The 22220-nt window shown below is 41.6% G+C and overlaps 1 protein-coding gene across 7 annotated transcripts in view; it reads right to left on the bottom strand.

The window, feature by feature from the left end:
* Positions 1–22220, bottom strand: part of sptan1 (spectrin alpha, non-erythrocytic 1) — a 307457-nt gene that overhangs the window by 79024 nt on the left and 206213 nt on the right. For all 7 annotated transcript variants that reach the window (XM_077498154.1, XM_077498152.1, XM_077498151.1 and 4 more), the window contains 9 exons: positions 14059–14267; positions 9941–10061; positions 7801–7922; positions 7601–7733; positions 7420–7518; positions 7188–7347; positions 3890–3966; positions 3412–3621; positions 3009–3305 (listed from right to left, as the gene is read on the bottom strand). In XM_077498154.1, coding sequence (XP_077354280.1) covers positions 3009–3305; positions 3412–3621; positions 3890–3966; positions 7188–7347; positions 7420–7518; positions 7601–7733; positions 7801–7922; positions 9941–10061; positions 14059–14267 — 1428 coding nt within the window. The remainder of the gene's footprint in view (positions 1–3008; positions 3306–3411; positions 3622–3889; positions 3967–7187; positions 7348–7419; positions 7519–7600; positions 7734–7800; positions 7923–9940; positions 10062–14058; positions 14268–22220) is intronic.

The following is a 22220-nucleotide window of genomic DNA, read 5'->3' on the forward strand; positions in this document are numbered from 1 at the left end:
AAGCAGCGTCTCTTTAGTCACGAAGCTCAGAAACTTAACGATAATGGAACGCGGTGGCGCTTCGTCCGGTGGTTGCGGCCCAGCTGACCTGTGCGCCCTTTCAATCTTCAAATCCAGGTCACTCTCCGGCACGTCAAGTCCTTCCCGTAGTAGCTTTTCCACAAACATGACCATGGTCGGTGAGTCTGCCTCGGCACCTTCCGGAACTCCATAAATCCTCAGATTCTCATGCCGGGAGCGACCCTCCAAATCCAGCAGTTTATCTTCCATGTTTGCATGTAGCTTTAGCATTTCTGCTACCACTACTTCTGTGTTTTGGGCCCTCTCCTCCACTTTTCCGATTCGCTCTTCAGCTTCGTCCAATCTCTTGTTCGCCTTCAAAATATCTTCTTTGAGGATATCAAATTGTTCTTTGTTCTCTCGGCGAAAATCCCTTATTTCGCGCAAGATTATCTCCACATCCGACATTTTCCCGTCGATAATTTGCCTTGTCACCGTCGTTGCCCGTTAGCTTGCTCCGTTAGCACTGTGTCGTTAGCGCTCCCGCCCGGTGTATTTCCTCCCACCGCTCTCTTTTGTACTCTTTCAGTTCAAATTATTTGTAGTTCTCTCACCCCTGCGTTCTCAAATTATTGTCGACTTGGTTTTCTTCGTTTGAACCGGGGAATTTTTAAACTTAACTGGTTCTGTCGGGAGCTCTCTCAACACGCAGCCATTGCGACGGTGTTCCGACCGGAAGTCGCTGGTTTGTAATTTATTAATAAAGTTGGACTGACCACAGCACCATCTAATGGATGCATAACGTAACTCCAGCCTCTCCTGTAGCGCCTTATATATGGAAAAAGTTTAAAAATATGTCATTCATTGAAGGTGCGCCTTATAATGCGGTGCACCTCATAGTGCGGAAAATGCGGTACATAAAATAATAAGCTATCTGTTCAACTAAGGATGTAGCCAATTTTAGCAAAGGTGGCCAGCATTTTTTTTATTTTTTTTATTTTGACGACTTAAATGACTTTTGACGACGGTCTGTCGTTGAGGAGTGCTAAAATAAAAGTTTGCGTGAAACAATGAAAACGAGAGTCTGCCTGCTCAGTCTCCATACCATCGGTTAGGAGGTCCCTGGGCAGGAGAAGAGGACTTAACAGCTGTAACAACGTGGGCACGTTTTATCACAGTGTGTTCTCAGTACTGAAAGCACCTCCGTTAACGTCCACGTTAGCACTTAGCTACGTTAACCAGCCAAATAACTTACAGTGGCTGAGATGACTGTCCCTCGCCATCAGAAGGATTCGACAAAAGGTGCTTCCGTCTCAACTGCCGTTCGAGGCAAGGTCTGTCTTGCATATTTTACATTGAACATTATTAGCTTTAGCATCTTTGTAGAAATGTTCCCAAACTTTCGAAGTCCGATGTCAGTTAGCCATGAGAGCATACTGTGTACAGCTGGTGCTGACGTCACGTCTGACCCGGATTAACGCTACTGCGCATGTGCGTCTAGTGAGAGCAGGTAGGAGGACGAGCAGGTTGAGAAAGTTTTGGAAGAAAAAACAAATATAAGGCTGATATATATTATGTAAAACTGACTAGTCGACTATTTAAATTAGCCACGACGAGTCGACTAATCTTGGCAGCCCTAGCGCGCACTGCCACTCACTGGCGCGCATCCTGCCCGCATCGTCCCGACGAGTTCACGGCACAGTTTGCGCATAGTTCACGACACGGTCGCGAAATTTTGTCGTGACAAAAATTTTGAATATTTCAAAACTTTTGCCCCGATATGGCACGCAGTCACGATGGGTTTAAGCTCCAGCAGGATTTCTGTTTTTAGTGATGTTTGGTCAAGCCTTTTCCTAGCCGCAATCCATCGGAGTTGTTGCCGCTGGCATCGAAGCTATGCTAGGTTTTAGCTTAGCAGGTTTGTCAATTTTGCTTTTGCGTTGCTGCGTAGTCATTTGCGCGTCACCTCTCGTATAATTTGCTCGAACAAGTCTATTTGAAATAGGCTTAATGGAATTTGTTCACCAAAACACGCACTTTAGGCTGAAAATGCAAAAAGGTTTGACGGGAGCCCCAAAACTCACATCTTACTCCATAGCCTGCTCAACAGCGCCCCCCACGCTAACCCTTTTGATTGAAACTTAACATATAATGGAACAATTCAGCTTACAAAATGCCGCTCAGAACGCATTGTGTTCATATCTTGGGGGCTTATTCCAGAAATTAAAACTGACATGAAGGAAACGCCAAGTATAAGCTGGTCATTTCCTCATTCTTTTACAAATCAGACATGGCAAAGCTAATGAAGGCTTCAGATGCTGAAGTGGCAATAAGTAGAAATGTCCACTTAAATATTGGTGCCCACTGATAGCTGTTTTTGGATATTATTAGTGATATATATACGTACAACGATTTTGCACGTACAATTATGTCCGGTCCCTGCAGTGACGTGCAACCAAGACATGGGAAAAGGGAGGCGGGTGTGCCTGTAATGGGTATTAAAAAGGGGCATATCTTTCTCAGTTAGTTATCTACTAATGTCTCCAAAACAAATGGATGAAACTGAAAATGCATGCAAATATTTTCCTGATGAAAAAATACATACAGTTTATGAGTGAAAAATGAGTCTTCATGGCCTTAAAATCAAAATTTGCCGGTGGTATGAATGATTTCGGGCTTGACTGTATATATTTGAAAAAAACACTGCTTTGGTGCCAAATGTTTCATTTACACAGTTAATTTCCTTTAAAAAAAAATCGTATATGGTTGCCATCTTGCTCATCTATAAGGAATTTTAAACACTTTAAAGGGGAGGATGTCAATTACTTGCAGATTTTCTATATTCACAGCAAGGAATAAGCCTTACAGTAAAAACTTTCATACACCCTTAGATGACAATCCCTTGGCCTACCAACACTTTATCAGTGTCTCCCACCTATTGTTTTTTTGTCGATTTTGCCCCCCATATTTTGTATTTGGGGATTGCAATGATATGCTCTATGTATTACCTTGATTATCTTCTGCAGGTTTCTCCATGTTTCTTCTAAAGCTTCCATTGTAAACCAGGTGTAGGGGTTGGACACCACCTGGTAATTCTTGATCTGCAGGTCCAGTTCAGCCAGCTGGTTGAAATCAGTCTGGGCAGAGGTCAGCGAGGAGCGGAAGGCCTCATGGGCTTCACGCAGTGCACGAATCTCTTCCAGAGAATTGCACCTGACTGGGTCTGTCAGATCCTCCTCTGCATTCTCAAACCAACTGTTAAAAGCTGATGCCTTCTTGGCAAACGTAAGAAACAAGTCCTCAACCTGGGTTAGAACACACAACAAAATGACGAGCTTTGTCTGACCTGCACATCCAACAGACAAACAAACCCAACACAATCCAATAAAAGCCACCCAATGGCCTCGTTACCTTTCGAAAATGCTCTTGAGCCTCGAGAAGCTTCATCTTGCGAGCTTCCGAGTTGGACAGCAACTGATTCCAACGCTTCATTAAGGCAGCATGACGAGCTTCAATGGCTTTTGCTTGGACATGCTTGGCAGCCAACAACTGGTCTTTGAGAGCTGTGATATTGGTAATGCCCTCCTGCTGGAAGGCTTGAAGTCCGGCATCAAAGGTCTCCTACACATCAACACACAACAAATCAGTAAAATCAGTCAAAATGTATACACGACAGGGCTGAACAATTGAGAAAAAGAACTGAATTGTGATTTTTTTTGGACAAATATTGCAATTTCGAATTTGAGCGATAAGAACCCTTTTTAAGAAAAAAAAAACAAAACAAAAAAAAAAACAGCTTTGACAATCTCAAAACCGCACTGTCTGAAATTGCAATTTCGGTCTCAAAACGATATTTTTAGATATCCTAATGCACGAAAGATACAAATACCTGCTTGGTGAGTAGAGTCTGGACAGAGGACAGGTCTCTGCCATAGTCATCATTCTTAAGGCTGTTCTCTTTCTCTCCTGAAAAGAAAAAAAAGAAAATCACTTTCATTAAGAACCCAAGGTGTACATCCATAGAATATAAATGGCCGCAGTATTGTTGCACTGCGTAACGGTACCCGTACCGTACCTTGATCTTTTGGCGTCAAAAATTAATTTTGAATTTTTTCTGTCCATGTACAAAAATATCCGATATTTGCACACATATACAAGCAGCCCATTCCAGCTTCCGGTCCTGATTTTTCTATCCAGCAGCGTCTGCATCGAGCATGCAGAGCGAACGTGATCAAACAAACAAGCATGCATGTGAACTAGCTTTTAGCTAACGTAGGAAGAGAGAATGTCGACAGGGTGGGAGTATTTTTCAATGAAAACGGAAAAAAGACAGCGAAGAGCAACATTTATCAAGCATAAGTTCCCCGTGGTGGAAAAGAAAGTGGGAAGTTTAATACAACGGACCTCATCAAGCATTTGAAAAAGTATTACAAACGAGAGCATGAAGAATTTGAGAAGAGCACCGAGGCGAATAATCAGACAGCCAATGCCGTCCAAATCATTTTCGCAGCGTGAGAAATTCCCACGGGACGGTAAAAAGGCTTCAAGTAAGTATCACGGCAAAGATTGCTTAATTTATTGTGCTTGATGACTAGCCTGTTCGTAATGTCGGCTTTAACTCTTTGACTGCCAAACGTTATCCAAAAAACCCCAACGGTGCCAGCCGATTTGGAGCATTTTCACTCATCTTCCAAAGCAAACAGAATATTGTGCGGTATGACGACATAAATACGGTGGATACCACATGAAAGATTCCATTCTTTCATGAGAAAAAAAAAAAAAAGTAAATTTCTATCTTATTCCGTTCTTTAGTAATCACCATTTGAAATTAGGTCATTTGAGTGACATAAGCGAAAATACATAAATATTAAGAGAAAAACAAGCTTTTGGTGAAAAAGATACATTTTTTTGTGACTTTGACACTAAATTTTTTGTTTAGTGACAAGGCAGCTGTGGTTGGTTGGTTAATACTGAAGCGGTCGCGCATTGCTTGGCCAAGATCAACAATCCGCGGTGTTTATTTTACCGTGATCGGTAATTTGCCATCTAATTCACGTGAGTTTGTGATGCTAATCGACTGCTAAGCTAATATGCTCTCGACGAGAAGGCGTGCACATTTCTATCGCGCAGCGCCATAAAAGTCTACGTTTGTGTTATTCATACCCGCTAGTAATGTCGACAAGGGAACGCGGCATTTTCTCGCTCCTCTGATTAATCAATCAGAGCCATTCACGGCAAAATAATGCTTGAGGAGGGTTGCCGCCGGTTGCGGCAAAAATAACCACTGCAAACAATCGCAGAGGGAAAACATTTTTTACCAATACACTTGCCTGCGCTGTGCGAAGCATGACGCACAAACTGGCTGCTACCGTATCATACCCCAACATCACGAGGCTCAACCACACAGGAGAAAATAATGGACTTTTTTGCCTCAGGACATGCAATTTGCCACTGACTTCCGAAGGTATGTGCTTTCATTGTATTTGCTATGTAAATGTCTTTTAAGCAGTTATGTTACAATTCGTTTTTATTTCCATTTTATTCCATTACAGTTGGTATATTTGCACTTAGTTGACATTTCAATCCTGAAAAAAAAAATGGTGGCTTAAAGGCGCAGTCTGCCAGTTTGACTCTGGAAAAGGCACTTTTTAAATACAGGATTTAAACAAACAAACTACAGTACTTCTCACTTTACAGAACAGGGCTTGTCTTCATTTTTGGTGATGATTTGGTCCTAAACCCCCACCCACCCAGCCTGTATTTTGCCATTTTGTGTTTGTTTTGTAAACAGCGGGACGTTTCTGTGGAAAGACAGTGTTTACACCCCTCCAGCCAATTGCAGAGCGGGGGGTGGCGCGTCGCAAACGAATTTGCCGGCTGCGTGACGTCACTCCCGCAGCAATTTGAAAGCACGCACGGATTATTAGCACGGATTATTATTATTATTTTTTTCCCCACTCACTCGCTTAGTGAAAAAAAATAATAATCCGTGCGTGCTGTCAAATTGCCGTGGGAGTGACGTCACGCAGCCGACACGTTGGCCGGGGCCCGTTTGCGACACACCACCCCCCGCTCTGAGATTGGCTGGAGGGGTGTAAACACTGTCTTTCCACAGAAACGGCCCGCTGTTTACAAAACAAACACAAAATGGCAAAATACAGGGTGGGGGGGTTAGGAAAAAAATCACCACCAGACATTAAGAGAAGCCCAGAGCTGTAAATTGAGAAGAAGTTTGTCTGTTTAAATCCTGTATTTAAAAAGTGCCTTTTCCAGAGTCAAACCGGCAGACTGGGCCTTTAAATATTGTTGCTGCAATAAAAGTGCTTTTATTCTGAAATGTCAATCACTAATCTATGTTCAGTAGGGATATTTAAATAAGCAATATTTATATAAGATCACAATATTGTAAAAAAAACAAACAAAAAAAAAAAAAAAAAAAAAAAAAAAAAAAAGAGCTCATACTAAAAAAAAAGCACAATAATGTGCTTTTGTACATAACAGCAATGCATATAAACCACCTACAATCTCTAATAACAATATTGAGGCACTTAACTCTTTGACTGACACACTTTATAAAAACAAAACAAAAAAATCCACAGCGCCAGCCGCTTTCGAGCATTTTAACTCATCTTTCAAGGCAAAAAGAATGTTTGCCTTTACTACATATACAATGTGGCTACTAAATGAAAGATCGCATTCCATTCATCGGAATTTTACTAATCATTATTAATCGTCGTTACTTGTTAGATGTATTACCTTGATTATCTTCTGCAGGTCGTCGTTAGAGTTACTTGACAATTAGCATAGATTTTAAACAAAGAAGGCAAAACATCCCTCATGAAAATTAAATTGCACTAATAAACTAGCCACTCGAGGGTGCTAGAACTGCACAAATGAAATCAACCTGACTTTTTTTTAACAGATGTGTTCCTTTTAAATATTGTGAACATGACGACGACGATATTGTGGCAATTTCAATATCACGATATTGCCAATATCGTTACATCCCTATTGTTCAGTAATTATTACCAATATTGTCAAAAATTTCGTCACTGCAAATTTCTTTGAGGCCATATCACCCACCCCCACTGTAAATACATACATACGTTATGACATACTGCAAGTTTTTGATTCTGGATAGTGTTATTTTTCTGAAGACAGACTGTTTTTCTCAAGTCTTTACATACCAATCCAAGACTCCACCACATCAGCCTTCCAGTTGAACTGCAGAAAGGCCGAGTTCTCATCCAGCTTCGCCTTCCTCTGAGCAGCTGCCCGATCAAGCTCTGATACTTTGCCTTTCAGAGCTGACATCTTGCTAGTGATACTGTCCACGTGATGATTGTTCTATTGAAAACATCCAAATCAAAACCAGTTGAAAAATGCAATCTCCTTCACTGCCAATTCAACAAATACTACCTTCTTAATCAGATCTTCTCCATTAGCACAAACATCGCTGACTCTGTCTCTGTGCACGGTGAAGTCTGTCTCAAAAGCTTCATGTTTTTTGAGCAAGCCCTAATAATGACATTTTGCCATTTAGAAAACACATTCTCTTATACATTTTGACAATGTGAGACTGGATTAAAAAACAAAACACCTGCACAGCAGCCAGTGTGTCTCCATAGTCTTCACCCCCCACTAAATTCAGTTTCTCATTAATCCATGCTTCTTCTTCTTCCACGTTTGCCACAAATTGCTGGTAGTCCAAAGATTCCTCCAGTCTCTGTCCCCTGGGATGGAAAACGCAGAAAGTTTGTTTGTGTGCCTGTGTGCAGTTCAACATGTTTTTACCTTTACCTCGCTCCAGACAGGTCTTTGAGTTCCTTCCAGTGGTCTACAAACTGAGAAAGTCTCTGCTGGATCTCCTCTTGACCAATGGTGTTGTCATCAGACAGCTTCTTTCCAGTATCTAGCACAGACTGGGGGCATGCAGATTTAGTTCAGATCGTTATTAGTGCTCGACATTAACTTACTGACTGGTGTGACTAACTCTTTTATATCGTTTTAAAGGGAAGCAAGACTATTATAACAAGTTTGCTCCATATTATTTATTTGGTTGTTACAAACAACACTTATGGACGTCCATGGCATATACCCGATTGTATTGAATATAGGTTAGATTTTGGAAGGATTGTCAAATCATTGTATTGTTTTTATTTGCATTTTACACAATGACCCAACTTCATTAGAATTCAGGTTTGTAAATAAAATGGGAAGTAATAACTAGTGCTGTCAAACGATTACAATTTTTAATCTGATTAATCACACTTTTTAATTTTGATTAATTACGATTAACCAGCTAAATTACGCGCGTAATATAAAATAAATACAAAATACCGTAATATTTTGACATTAACACATTTTATTATCTGAAAGTCATTTGCAAACAAACAAATGCATGTACACAATTGCATGCATGCGTGTATTGCTCAAAACGTAACAGCATCATGTCAATTGACCTTTCGCAAACTCCGCCCCCCAAACGAGCATTGACCAATCACACATTTAGCAACCGTGGCTATGTAAGCATAGTCCGTCAAGCTTTACTCAGCTCTCGATGACGTCCATAGTCTGATTGATTTTATTTGATGGCTTACGAGATGCTCACCACCATAAAACTTTACGGAAGAAGAGTGACAACCATTAACAAGCTCCGGACCTCCAAAATGATGAAGCGGTGTGCCTACGGAGTATGTAAATCGGACTGTGCTAAGGTAAGACTATGCTAACTCTATCGGGCTAACTAGCTAGCTGTAGAGTAGTTTGCTTTCGGGGCAATAATTGTCACAAAACGATATCAAAGTTATTGTAGTTACTATTAATGAATAATATATATTACTAGAATGTCATTGCCATCTAAGTTAAGCTTGTTCAGTCAGTGGTTAATGTTAGTTTAATGTCTTCTGTTAGCTTTTGCATTTGTCTAAATGTTGCGAGCTAACGTTAACACAAAGCTTTGTCAATTTTGGCAAACTTAGCGTCCTAATAAGTGCCCCGAGCTTATCTTGTTTTCATTTTTCATGCAGCATTTTGTGAACGGACACCCGTCTCCGGAGTATCCCAACCAGCCATATAACCTTAACTACATCCATGGCTAGGGTGACATAAATATTTTTTTTATGATGGACAAAGAATAACAATGACTGATGCTTTCAAAGACAAAAACCCCCCCACTAATGTTTAGCTAGCTATAAACACCGAGGTTTAGCTAACAGTAATCCTCATATTTTAACAATACTAGACTAATATATGTAAGAAAACTTATCCGGCAGTACAAGCACGACTGGTCCATAATGCTGTGCTGGTTGCATCTGAAGTATAGGTCATGGGGTTTTCTCAGATTTAGCGTGCGTCCTGTATGTTTCCCCTTCGCTGGATAATTTAATATTATGACTATAACCCTCCACTGCATATTGTAAACCTTTTTGCCTCGATCTTGAGGATACTGCACTGGTATTGCTCCAAAAGAAATCACTAATACACGCCGGTGTAAGTCTTCCCGTCACGGCTTGTGCTGTCAGAGTCACCAAGCTTGATGGACTATCAACAGTAACTAAGGGGGGCGGAGCTTATGCGAAAGGTCAATTGGGTGCAATTCAGCAATTATATTGCAAAGAACGTGCTGAATGCTGATGTAAACTTTGTAACAGCATCATATATACTGGGTGCAATTCAGCAATTATTAATTAATTAAATGAAAATCATTTTTGTTTTATCTAAAGTCCCATCAGGGTGCTTTTTTAAGCGAAATTTACCACTGAGCACACCAACTGGAGTCACCCCGCTCATTTTGGAACAACAGGCATAGGAAATGCCGTGCATTGACCTAATCACTGACCTGCGCAGACTTCAATGTAATACGTGATTAATGCGACATTTTTCTGTGATTAATTAATCTATTAACGCTTTAACTTTGACAGCCCGAGTAATAACCTACCTTAATGGCTGGCTCATGGGCTCCTAATTCAGCCTCAAGCCTCTTGTGTTTCTTCCTCAAGTTCTGGACTCCAGTCAAGTCACGTCCATAGTCTTCTGAACTTACAAGCAACTTCTTCTCTCTGTGTAAGGTTTTGATATTAGTACAATTATCCAATGCAGTTATTTTAAAATACATAAAGAACATAAAACAAGAATTTGATTTGATTAAAATGCTGTAATTTTCAACCTACTCTAAAATGATTTGACATTAAGCAAATAAAAATAGCATTTAGTTTGGTACAATGTGTTATTCAGACCAGCAATTACACGAGGTCTTGAACAGTATTGATTATTAGGGATGTAACGATATCCAAGCATCATGATACGATAGTATCACGATGCGATAATCACCCCGAGATTGTGGGGAGTTGGCGATACAAAAAGGTCACAATTTTGTAAAAAAAAAAAATGAGCATCTGACCATTAGCGTGGATTTTAAATAGGGATGTAATGATAACAGCAATATTGTGATATCCTGATATTAAAACTGCCACAATATATCGTCGCCGTCATGTCACAATATTAAAAGCAGCACATCTGTTAAGAAAGTTGGGTTGATTTCCATTTGTGTAGTTCTAGCACCCTCTGGTGGCTATTTTTTTTAAGTGCAGTTTAATTTTCACAAGGCATGTTTTGGCCCTCCTATGTTTAAAATCCATGCTAATGGTCAGATGAAAGGGAACGTAATATGCTTGTGAACAGTCAATATTGTGTAGGAACTCAATATATATAATATATTCATATATTTTTACATATATTTTAATATTTTTCATTGCAGAAATGTGTTTTGTTTTTTTATTTTATGTTTTTGTACCTTTTTGTATCACCAACCTCCCCACAATTTTTATTTTTATTGTGATAATTATCATATCGTGACCTTCATATCGTGATGTTTGGATATTGTTACATCCCTAATTGTAAACATAGAAGGGCCAAAACATGCCTTTGTAAAAATTCAACTGCACTTAAAAAAACAAAAACAAAAATAGCCACCAGAGGGTTCTAGAACCGCACAAATGGAAATCAACCCGACTTTTTGAACAGATGTGCTGCTTTAATATCGTGACATGATGACGACAATATATTGTGGCAGTTTTAATATCGCGATATCATCGTTATTAACGATCGATATTATCGTTACATCCGTATTGATTATTATTCAAAATTTGAAGGGGGAGATCTGAGGTCACAACAATGCTATGTTCATGTGCAAGACATGCTCTGAGTTGGATGGGCAGGATTTTGATCTCACTTCTCTATTGAAGTCCTTCCATGGGATCCTGCTATTGATGTGTTAATACGTACCTTTTTTTCCGCACTATAAGGCACACCACATTATATGGCGCACCTTCAATGAATGACATATTTTGAAGCGTTTTCCACATATAAGGCGCTACAGTAGAGGCTGGGGTTACGTTATGCATCCATTAGATGGTGCTACGCTAAAGGGAATGTCAACAAAACAGTCAGATAGGTCAGTCAAACTTTATTAATAGATTACAAACCAGCTTTCTGACAACTCCATTCACTCCCAAAATGAATAAACAGCTGTTTTGTTATTTTCTCTGAGGTAAAGTATTAGTATTAGCTAGCGATCCAAGATGGCGGGATCTTCTGCGCATGCGCGTCACCGATCGTGCAGGGTCACCGATAGCGTCTTGACAGCGAGACCTGTTGCGGCTCAATATTGATCCATATATAAGGCGCACTGGATTGTAAGGAGCATGGTCAGCTTTGGAAAAAATTGAAGGCTTTTAGGTGCGCCTTATAGTGCGGAAAATACGGTACTTAAATATTTCACAGTGAAATTACAACATTCACAGTATAATACTATGGCGAAAGTAAGTACATAATTGTCAGGATCACTTCAAATGGTGTGCAGCTGTGAAAACATCTTTAGGCCAATGCTTAGATTAGAGCGGGGGTGTCCACACTTTTTCTTCCGAGGCCACATACAGAAAAATAGAAACATGATGTGTTGTTGTTGTTGTTTAATTTATTTATTAAACATGGGACAAAATCAATGAAGCAATTATACATTGTTGACATAATGTAGTTATTTATTTATGTGTTTATTTTTTGGGGGGTGGTGGGGGGTTGACTGCTACTGCTAAAGGTCATAAAGCAAATAGTGAAGGATTTATTTTTTTATATTTTGGGGTGATCCCTTTGTGCCACTATAAGAGATCCCAGCTGAATCCCAACTTCATCATTCTGAACCACAACAACAACAACAATATGTAGTAAACTGTTAAAGAACTAACATTAATGTGATGTTTTCACAAATCGGACATCGGACTAAGCAGCAAGTGGATGAAAGTATTTTCGTTTCTGAAATTAAATTATCTTGATGTACACAAACAGAAATTCAGTATTTTAGCTGCGAATTTGTGTGTCTTTGCATAGCTAAAAAAGTTTAATCCACCTTCTTTAAAAAAAATAAAATAAAAAAAATAATAAAATAAAATAAAATAAAAAGAGTGGCATCGTGGCCATTAAGAGTGTAAAGGTATACTTGGGTGTATTAATACGTTTCAGTACGGCATGTTTGGTTCGGCCCACTTGCGTACCGTTCCTCGTGTATTTTTCCCTCATTAAGTTTATGCGCCGGGGAGCTAAAGCTAGTAAGCAATGTTTCACACGGATGTTTTTGACTGGTGGGGGCAGCAATGCACTGTCTGCCGAAAATGAAAGTAGAAGATGATGTTATTGAGTGTTGCCGCCACTCGCCAGCCGTTAGCAGATCGATAGAGGTACAGATGAGTAGACAGAACATCACAGCACACAAACAGTGTCCGCATGGCAAAAGCATATAAGCCGGAGCTCGAAGGTCCCTCCCATACACTGCAGTCTCCTGTGTGGGAACATTTTGGCTTTCCAGTTAAAACTGCCGATGGTCAAAGGTGTGTGGATAAATCCAAAGTTGTTTGCCGACATTGCTACACGGAGATCGGCGGCTATGTTGCAGGCAGCACGTCAAACATGCTAACACATTTAAAACGACATCAACGACAGCGAATGTCTTATCGACAAGAGAGAAAAGTAGCTTAATACAACCGAAGATAGCTACGGCATTTCAACAGCCTTTTGCTAATAATTCAGATCGGGCCAAAGAAATAACACACGGAATTGGTGTTTTTATAGCAACGGGATTACGGCCATACTCAGTTGTTGAATGCACAGGCTTTAAATATTTGCTCAAAGTTCTGGAGCCCTGTTTCAACATCCCTTCACGTCCGCACTTTAGTCAAAAAGTTATACCCGCACTTTATGACAAAACTAAAGCAAATGTTGCCAACGAGCTGTCGAATGTGTCCGCTGTGTCACTCAGCGCAGATGGATGGACATTGCGCGTGACAGAGAGCTATTTAACTCTCATAATAAAGACGAGTGTATGACAACTTGAACTTAAACTTCAATAGTTAGATAGATGTGTCATAGGCAGTTGCTGCAAAGTGTTTCAAGATTTCAGTGCCTTAATAGTTTACACAGGATTTCTTTATTATTTTTAGTTTATTCATTAGAAGAACGATTTGTGTAATTTATTTGAATAACACCCAAATGGGTCGCCTTTATTCATTTTTTGTACAATTTATTTGTACACCACCCAACTGGGTCGCTTTTATTTTTGTACAATTTATTTGAATATCACCAAAATGGGTCACTTTTATTTATTTGTTTCTAAAAATGCACCGTTTATTTGTCATCTTTTCAAAATAAACAAATAAAAAAAAATAATTCAGTGTTTGTTTTTTTTTTTTTTACCGAAAATATACCGAACCGAAGACTCCAAAAACCCGAACCGAACCGAAATGTGATTTTGTGTACCATTACACCCCTGAGTGGCCATGCCAACACTTATTTTTCGTATAAGCCGCGGGCTGCCATAATGTGTATGTCAGGCCGCAAATGGCCCCTGGGCCGTAGTTTGGACACCAGGGACACCACTGGATTAGAGTCTTCAGTCTGCCTAAAGCACTAATACATGAGCATAAAATGTAAACAGGTTCAATATTGAACTGATTTGTGTTCTGCAACAAAAAAACCTAACCAGAACTGAAAAGTGGGCACGCTTACTTGATCCAAGACTCCTCATCATCCAGGTCCCTGAAGAACTGATGCAGGCGGTGAGACTCATTGAGCTTTGCATGGCGGCTGGCTGCCATGCTCTTAATTTTGATGAAACGGCCATTGACTGCACCACGCTTGTCCTTCACTTGAGAGGTATCAAAGGCGCTACTGACCATCAGACTGTCAGCCTGGCCATTTAGATCCTTCAGGCGATCCTAAAGACAGCAACGTTATATGATGTAGATGTGAACAACACCTTAAATGAAAAATACTTAAGGAAATCAGAAAATGTATAATGATTAATTTAACCACTATAAGTTGGATTGAATAATGCTTCAGCTCTTCAAGGTGTATGAGGTTTAAATTGGGATAGAAGGATGCGGAAGATGACCACAGGAGTAGTCTGCATTCCGCGGGCAGGAAGCCAAGATTTTGTGATGTAAAATAATGCAACCAAAATAAATCATTTAAATATTTATTCAACTTTAAAGCGACCTGTAACCTGTACAAGTCAATTGTCTCTCCTAATGTGGGCTAAAGCGTGCTTAGAACACTACATGTAGCTTAGCCTAGCAGAGTAAAAGTCACCCGGATGTTTCCCGTCAGATTAGGGACCATCCACAAATGACATTTCCAGAGTGAACAATGTCAATGGTGACTTGACTGGTAATTTGAGCCTCTGTAACTTGCTACGAGCCGGCCGACCGAATGAGTGTTGTTATCGGCCACTTTCATCCCCGCTTTCGGCTAAACACAAATCTTTGGCGAGTCCTCCGTGGCTGTATGCAACAATGCTTGTTTTAAGGTACTTTATAGATAAAGTTGAGTTGAGAGTTGTACTGCTTCTGAATAAGTGCTTCTTTGCTATACAGCGTTATTGCACCTTTGATGTCCACCGTGGGACACAAGAATTACTCGTGAATCTCTTTGTTGTGATTTTATGTATGCACATGATGCGTCATGATGATCACGTGTGTCCAACATGACTGATACTGTATTTAACGCAAAAATATTCATAAAAGTGCTATAAAATCATAATTGCTCAACATAAATCGACAATTTTTCAGGGAAAAGTTAAAATTAACCATTTCACAGAATAGCTGTTTATAGTTTTTCTTGTCTTGTATTCCTTTAACATACTACTATGTTAAAGTTTAATTGCACATCCACTTTAGTTGGTGGCAGTGGCACTCATTTATTTTTTATTTCAAGCAAATAGATGCACTTCAAATCTTTTCTGTGACAGACTACAAAATCAAGTAATTTATTCTTTTTATGTTGATTTTTCATTCTCTCTTTATTTCTTTCTGTCTCTTTCTTTAATATTAATTTATAAGGATACAATGTTAAGAGATTAATTATAACACCTTTATAAACAAATGATACTATTTATATAGAAACAACTATAGTTGTGGCATCAACACAGTATACTGTTTGTTTTGTCTTATTTTCTTTTTATATGTATTATGCTCAAACTAAAATAAGAGTTAGGGGACGTGAAATGTCTTCCTTGGGGGCATAACAGAAAATAACTGAGAAGCAATGGAGTACAAATTACTTCTGTAACTGGTTTCCGTAGCATAAAGAAGAGAAATAGTGAGTGGGTTGCTCGCCCTCCACCAGTGTGATTTTCTGTCGGAGTTGTCTCCCTTAGCTTTGCCTCAAGAGGCTCGCACCGCAAGGCAGCAGGGCCGAAGTTGGTGGCAGTTGGGACAAAACCACACAGCTGGTAGGCCCAGTGCTATGCACCTCCAGGGGAGCTCCGGCTCCATCCCTACCAGCTCTACCCCCAGTGGTTGGGTCCCTGACTTGGCCTGCGATCGACAGACGGGAGGCCTGTTCGCGCAGTTACCGCCTCCCGGGTATACTTTCCGCAGGGAACGGTCTCGAACCCGCCGTGCCAGGAGCCGCCCGCAGAGCTCTGTGCAAAAGCTATGAGCAAAGGGGGCTCAGGAGACTCGCTCGATTAAGGTGTCCCCTGGCTTCTGCTTCAGGGTTTTGGCATCTAGCGCCAGGACGTTAAAGGTGGATTCAATGATGTTCTCGACAAGCCAAACATCTGTTTGTCACGTTTAAAAAACTGCGCATGCGGAAGACCATCCTACTAGCTCTCCTGCTCGTCCGGGGAAAACACCTCTTCAAATGTTGCTAACGTCCGAGCTCATCTTCCATCGGTCTCTACAGCCGGCCTCGCTTCACAGAATATCCTCTTGCGCCTCTCAGCTATTTTCAAAGTACGCACTCAGCTTGGTGGAGCTACAACGATAAATGGCCGAATCCGAAGCTCACTACACGAAGCTAGCTACATTTGCATGTGGAGCTAGCAACGAGCACGCACGACGTCGTTACGCATATTGATTGACAGGATCGAGAAACAATCGTTAAGATGATCCAGTTAAGATGATCCACCCGGAAGAAGCAGCCACAAAAATATCCTTGAACCCACCTTTAACATCCTGTGGGATTTGTACACAGATACAACATGTACAGTCCGAGCAGACGGGATGGTCTCACAGCCGTTCCGCACCAGCTCGGGCATGCGGCAAGGCTGTGTGGCTGCCCCCAACTTGTTCAATGTTGCCGTTGACTACTGGGTTTTCTCGTCCCTCACTCGCTGCCCGGAGGTGGGTGCTAGTCTCCACTTCACGCAGACCGATCTAGACTACGCCGACGACATCATCCTGCTCGCCACCTTCCTGGATGCCCTCTCGGATGCTCTGCCGATTTTCTCTGAAGAGGCTCTCCCACTCAGACTAGAAATCAACTGGGTCAAGACCAAGTTACAGTTGCTGATGGATACGCTGATGGTCCCTTCTATGGTACCACTTAGTCGTGGTCGAGAGGTGGAGGTCATTGAGGGGTTCATCTACCTCGGGTCAAAGTTTGCCACGTGGTTCCTGTGATCCTGAGATCCTGCGTCGACTCCAGCTGGCTCACAGCGCCTTTGGCAAGCTCTCTATGGTGTGGTCGATCCCCGCTTGGCCACCAAACTCCGCCTCTTCGACTCCGTCATCATTCCAGTCCTACTCTACACCAGCGAAACATAGGCGCTCTCTGCAGTTATGCAACTCCACCTGGACGCATTCCACAGGCGTTGCTTGCAGAGTACTCTACGTGTCTGCTGGCAGGGCTCTACACTAAATTTTCCACTTGTGCGAGTAACATTTTTAGTTGCTCGCACAGCACAGGATTTGGTCGCACCATTTTTTGTGGAGGTGTAGCATGACCTTAAGCATACGCAACTCGATATATTTGCAAAATATTTGATTGGAACACGAGGTTTGCCTGCAACAGCAGTGGCTATTGTAACAACTATTGCCTAGGTCCATTCCACCCTCTAATTTTTTTTTTTAGTTTGCTTCTCTTAAAGCAAATTCTCTGCAGTGTATGAATATACCAATGCCCAGACAGGATCCAGTCTGGTCAGCCCTACAGGTGGCTACCCAGCCACCAACAAAACTCTTTTGAAGCCAGACCAGGTGACAAAGGAATTTATGCGTCTGCCGAAGGAGTGTATTTCAAGCAGTCTGCTCGGAGCCCGAACAAATGGCTCCAATGGTTTGGAATACACAAATGACCGATCAAAGGAATGCTCATGACTTCTTATCAATCACAAAAGGATACTCTGGCGCCTCGCCCTTCCTGGAACGTCTAGATGGAGCAACAACACCTCCAAGTGGCGAAACTTGGAACTATCCTTAGTGACAATTCACATAAGTAATCGCATTTTACACATTTATATCATGGTAATTCTTGACAGACAACTGAACTACGAATGATTCATGTAATATCTTGTGTGTATGAACATCCTATTTCATGTGTACTCCATAAAGAATGAAAGATAACCAATATCTCTCAGTTCAGTCAGATTAGACAAGTAGAAGTTACCTCACAAGTTAGTTTATGATGCATTAATTACAATGTGTGTTAAACGGGTTGTGTGGGGAAAACTGATTTGCCAGACTGACCAAATTTAATGCCAAATTATTAATCTTTTTAATAATTTTCCTCTGAGAGTCTGCGCGAGCGAACAGAAGGGTGTGCCTTCACCTGCTCGCCCCACCCAGAGACTATAAAAAGGATGAGCAGACCACTGCCCGCGCTCTTGCCCTCTTCCTGCTCTCACAAGCCGCAACCAAAAAAACTCCCAGGCTGCTCGAACTCTTTGTTCTAAGAGACTTGCAAACCACGTGGCCTTTTTTCTTCCCTGGCAGGATCCGTTAACGAAATCGGATCCTCGCTCCACGCCACGCCAAAGCAAGTTCAACTGCAACGCTGACTAAAGACTCTTTCGTTTTTGTTCCACTATCGGTGCTTACCTGCCCGACCTTCGCGGTCCCGGGTACACTTGCAACGCACCGCCGGACTCAAGGTTGTGCACCTAAGCCGCGCGCCGCACCTGCTACTCGGTGGCGCCCTGCCGCGGTGCTAGCTCACCTCCAACGGCTGGCCTTCCCCGTACGCAGGCGCGTAGCGGACCGAACTCCACCTGGAACCGGGCAGCCGTCCAGCAGAACCAACCTCGCCAAGTCGACCAACCAATCAAGGCGCAACTACGTCAGGCCCCTGGCGTGGCTCCCTTGCTAACCTGTGGAATAAACCTTTTTTTTCTTGCCTTTTTCAACGAACATTGACTATATTTCCCCCTTGTCAAAAAGGCCGCCACTTCTGTTCGTTGCTACGCAACTCCAGGTCTCGTAAGTGCGCTTGATTTCTACCTCGGCGTATCCACTGTGTGCCACTTACGTTTGAAACATCACAAATCTGGCAGGTCAAATTTTCTCTTTTCCCTGTTTCTTTATTCATTCGCATTCCTTCCTTATTTTCATTCGCTTTATTTTATTTCTTTTCTTCTGACGGTAGAATAGTTAGATAGGCAGTATTTTGATTCTGTAGTGTTGCAATCGTGAATAAATGCATGTTTTATAAACTTTATTCCGCCTAAGTCATCTGTGTTTCCGAGTGGATTATTATTCTTTTGTTAGTACAACGAACCACTGAATATCGAGTGTGGCGACTTTAGATTATCAATGACTGATGAAAGAAGGATTTTGGTCGTTGTTTGCTCCTGTTAACCCAAGCAAATTCAACGTGGTGCCCCAGAGGTTATCGAGGTAAATACAATTTACCTCTGTAACGTCCAGATTATTAATTCGTCCAAAAGACGACCCAATTATCGCTACATAATGGTGCCGGCCGTGTGAGGCTACAAAACATAAGAAGATCCACTCGAAAATACAAGACTTTGGACGTGAAAAGTAAAACACATTTCACGTAGGGTACCTAATCATTTGTCTCTGTGTAAGAAGGTAAACATTTCTTCTTACATAGAACTGCACTGACTTTTCCCTTCAGCTTTGAATCAAGCGTCTGTTAAGCCGCCATATTGCGTGTGTCACCACCGCAGTGGTTTGCGATAAGTAAACGAGAGTAACGGGATTGATTGTTGGAAGTTAGGTAAGAGCCGGTCACCGTTTGAGGAAATGGTGGCTTGTATTTGAAAACGTACGTGATAAAGCTCGAGTTGTGCAACTTTTAGATTTCAGCTGGCTGAATTTGAAGTTGTTTGTCTTTGTGTTGTTGTGTTTCCGGAAATTGTGGGAAGTCACGTGACAGCCTACGCGCGTCGCGTTGATCCGACTCGAGTTACGTGCTTCGGAGTAGCTAACCGCGAGCAACGTAAACGACGTCCGAGTCACTTTCCCCGTGTTCCTCCTACACCTAGCTTGTGGGAGAAGTTTGAGTCGTGACTGAGCTTTTGTAGCCGCCGACTCAAAGTTGCAGCTCGTGGCGAGCGGATTAACAGAGCGCTAAGACGTTAGCTGCTTACCTGTACCGTGCACGCATTTCCACAAGGTGGCGCCATAGTCCTTGTGAAGAGCTGTGTGGCTCGTGGAGGCGTGGTTGAGTACCTCCCCCTCCCTTCTCGTTGGCGAGTTTGAGCCACGCCTGCAGACGCCCCGAAGGGGAGTGAGTCCCGCAGGCTGTCAGCTGTCATTCAGTGTTTGGAGTGACACAGATCACTCGAGCTTGCTCCACTGTCAATAGACAACTGACGCCCCCCCACTGCTGCTTTAAGCCGGTGTTCCTGGCTCCGCGATAATTCTGATTCAATGTCACTTCACATTGCTTTTTGAATTGTTTTCCGTGTCGAGCGTTGTACGTAGTGATTGTCGTCACTGTTAGTACGCAAGGATAATAAAAGAATTATCCACGTCCGATCAAACGCAGTTGTAGGCTTAATTGACTGCTTGCGTTTAACGATTATAGTAATAGCCACCGCATTCTAGTCTTTTACGCTGCCTAGCGTGAGAGCAATTACGGTTGCATCAACAAAACATACTGCTGGGTCAAATTAATATAAAGGAACTATTTACACTGTTGTGTTTTTCTCTTTTTTCCTTTTTTTTTCCATATTCCCTCTTATCCAGTTTCATACTAGGCTAACTAGCTGCATTCTCGACTTAACATTCTACTTAATTTAGGGTTTTGTGTTTGTTTAGTTGGTTTGGTAGACCTAGTATTATTATTATTACTTTCTTCCCTTTTCTTCTCATTTTTATCCATTATTTTTAATTTTTTTTGTTATGTTTGTTCTTTTGTTTTTGTTTTTCGGTTGTGTCTAGTTAATAAGAAGGTGTGAGTTCGAATGAGCTATTATTAGAGAGGCAGCTCTAATATTTCTGTACAGTTTTGCAGTTTTTGTGTCCCAAAAACCCCGTCCACAAGACATTTGCATAAAACTGTACTGACACTGTAATCAGTCATTTGACTAAGACTATTAACCCCTTTTAAGTTTATTTTCCCCTTTTTTGCTTTGTTGTTTATTTAATTTAATTTTAATTTCAACTTTTAACTCGACTTCCAAAAAAAAAAAATAAAAATAAAATAATTTTTTTTGATTTTTTTTTTTTTTTGATTTGATTTAGCTTTTGGGATTGACCGCTGTAACATTTCAGAGTTACTCTGTCCCTCATTCAAGCTATTCTTTGCTGAGTGAATCAAGTTGAAGTTAGTATTATTATTTTTTTTATTTTTCTTTATTTATTATTTTATTTTTGTTGCTGTTTGTTTTTGTTTGTTTTGATAACTGGAATTGATTTTTCACAACTATAGTGTAAGCTGTGGGTTGCATAGCCCACTACAAATCTTTTGCTTTTGTGGCAATTTCCCTTTTGATAATTTGAACCCAGTGTGTATTGTTGACGATAATACTTGATAGCAGTAGTTAGCTAACTGCGTACGCTAATTAACTAACTATTAAACGCTAGTATAAGTTGATCGTCTAAAAGCTATTGACAATATGGCAGCACCCCGAGAGACTCCCAGCCCCTGTGAGAGCTTAGAGACCTTAGCTCAACTGGTGCAGAAGCTGACCAAGGACTTCTTACCTGGATACGCTGAGTCTATTCGGCATGCGGATGTCAATACGCTAAATGATAACCTCGCGCAACTCATGAGCGACGCTGAGACAAAAGCCCTAAAAGACAAATCACTCATTCGAATGCTCGGATGTCTGACTTTGAACCTTGCCGCTCAGTTGAAGCTCAGCGATGCCGAGGATTGTCAAGTGAAACACCAACTTGACATGGCACGACAGCAGAGCCGTGACGCCACGGCACAGCTTGAAGCCACCCACGACCGAGTGAAGGTCATGGGGACCCAGCTGGACGACGTTAAAGCGCAGCTGGATGAGGCAGAAGCCCGCGCAGATGCGGTACTAGCCGAAAATCTGGGCAGTAATGCAGATGAGTCTGTTTCCACTGACGACTCCCATCAAAAGATTGGTGAGTTAACCCAAGCTCTCGCGTCCGCCGAAGAGACGAATCGAGAGCAAGAACAACTGCTGAGATCCGCGGCAAATGAAATTCACAAACTAAAAGTAGAGGTGACTGACTTGACTGAACGACCGTCAAAAGACCAACTTCGACTAGCAGAAGCTAATTACTTTCGGGTTAGTTCGTCGCTAGCTCAGTCAACCGATGAAGTGAAGCGCCTCCAAGTTCAGGTACAGACCTTTAGGGAGGAACGTAATGCCGAAGTGGACCGCTCATATGACCTGCGAACCAAATTAGCATTGACTGAAGCCGAGGTTACCCGCCTCCGACAATGCCAGCAGGAATATGAGACAGAGTTAGCTCATATTAAACATGAGTTACAACGCGCGC

This window comes from Festucalex cinctus, chromosome 15, assembly GCF_051991245.1.
Source record: "Festucalex cinctus isolate MCC-2025b chromosome 15, RoL_Fcin_1.0, whole genome shotgun sequence".
Classification (NCBI taxonomy): domain Eukaryota; kingdom Metazoa; phylum Chordata; class Actinopteri; order Syngnathiformes; family Syngnathidae; genus Festucalex; species Festucalex cinctus.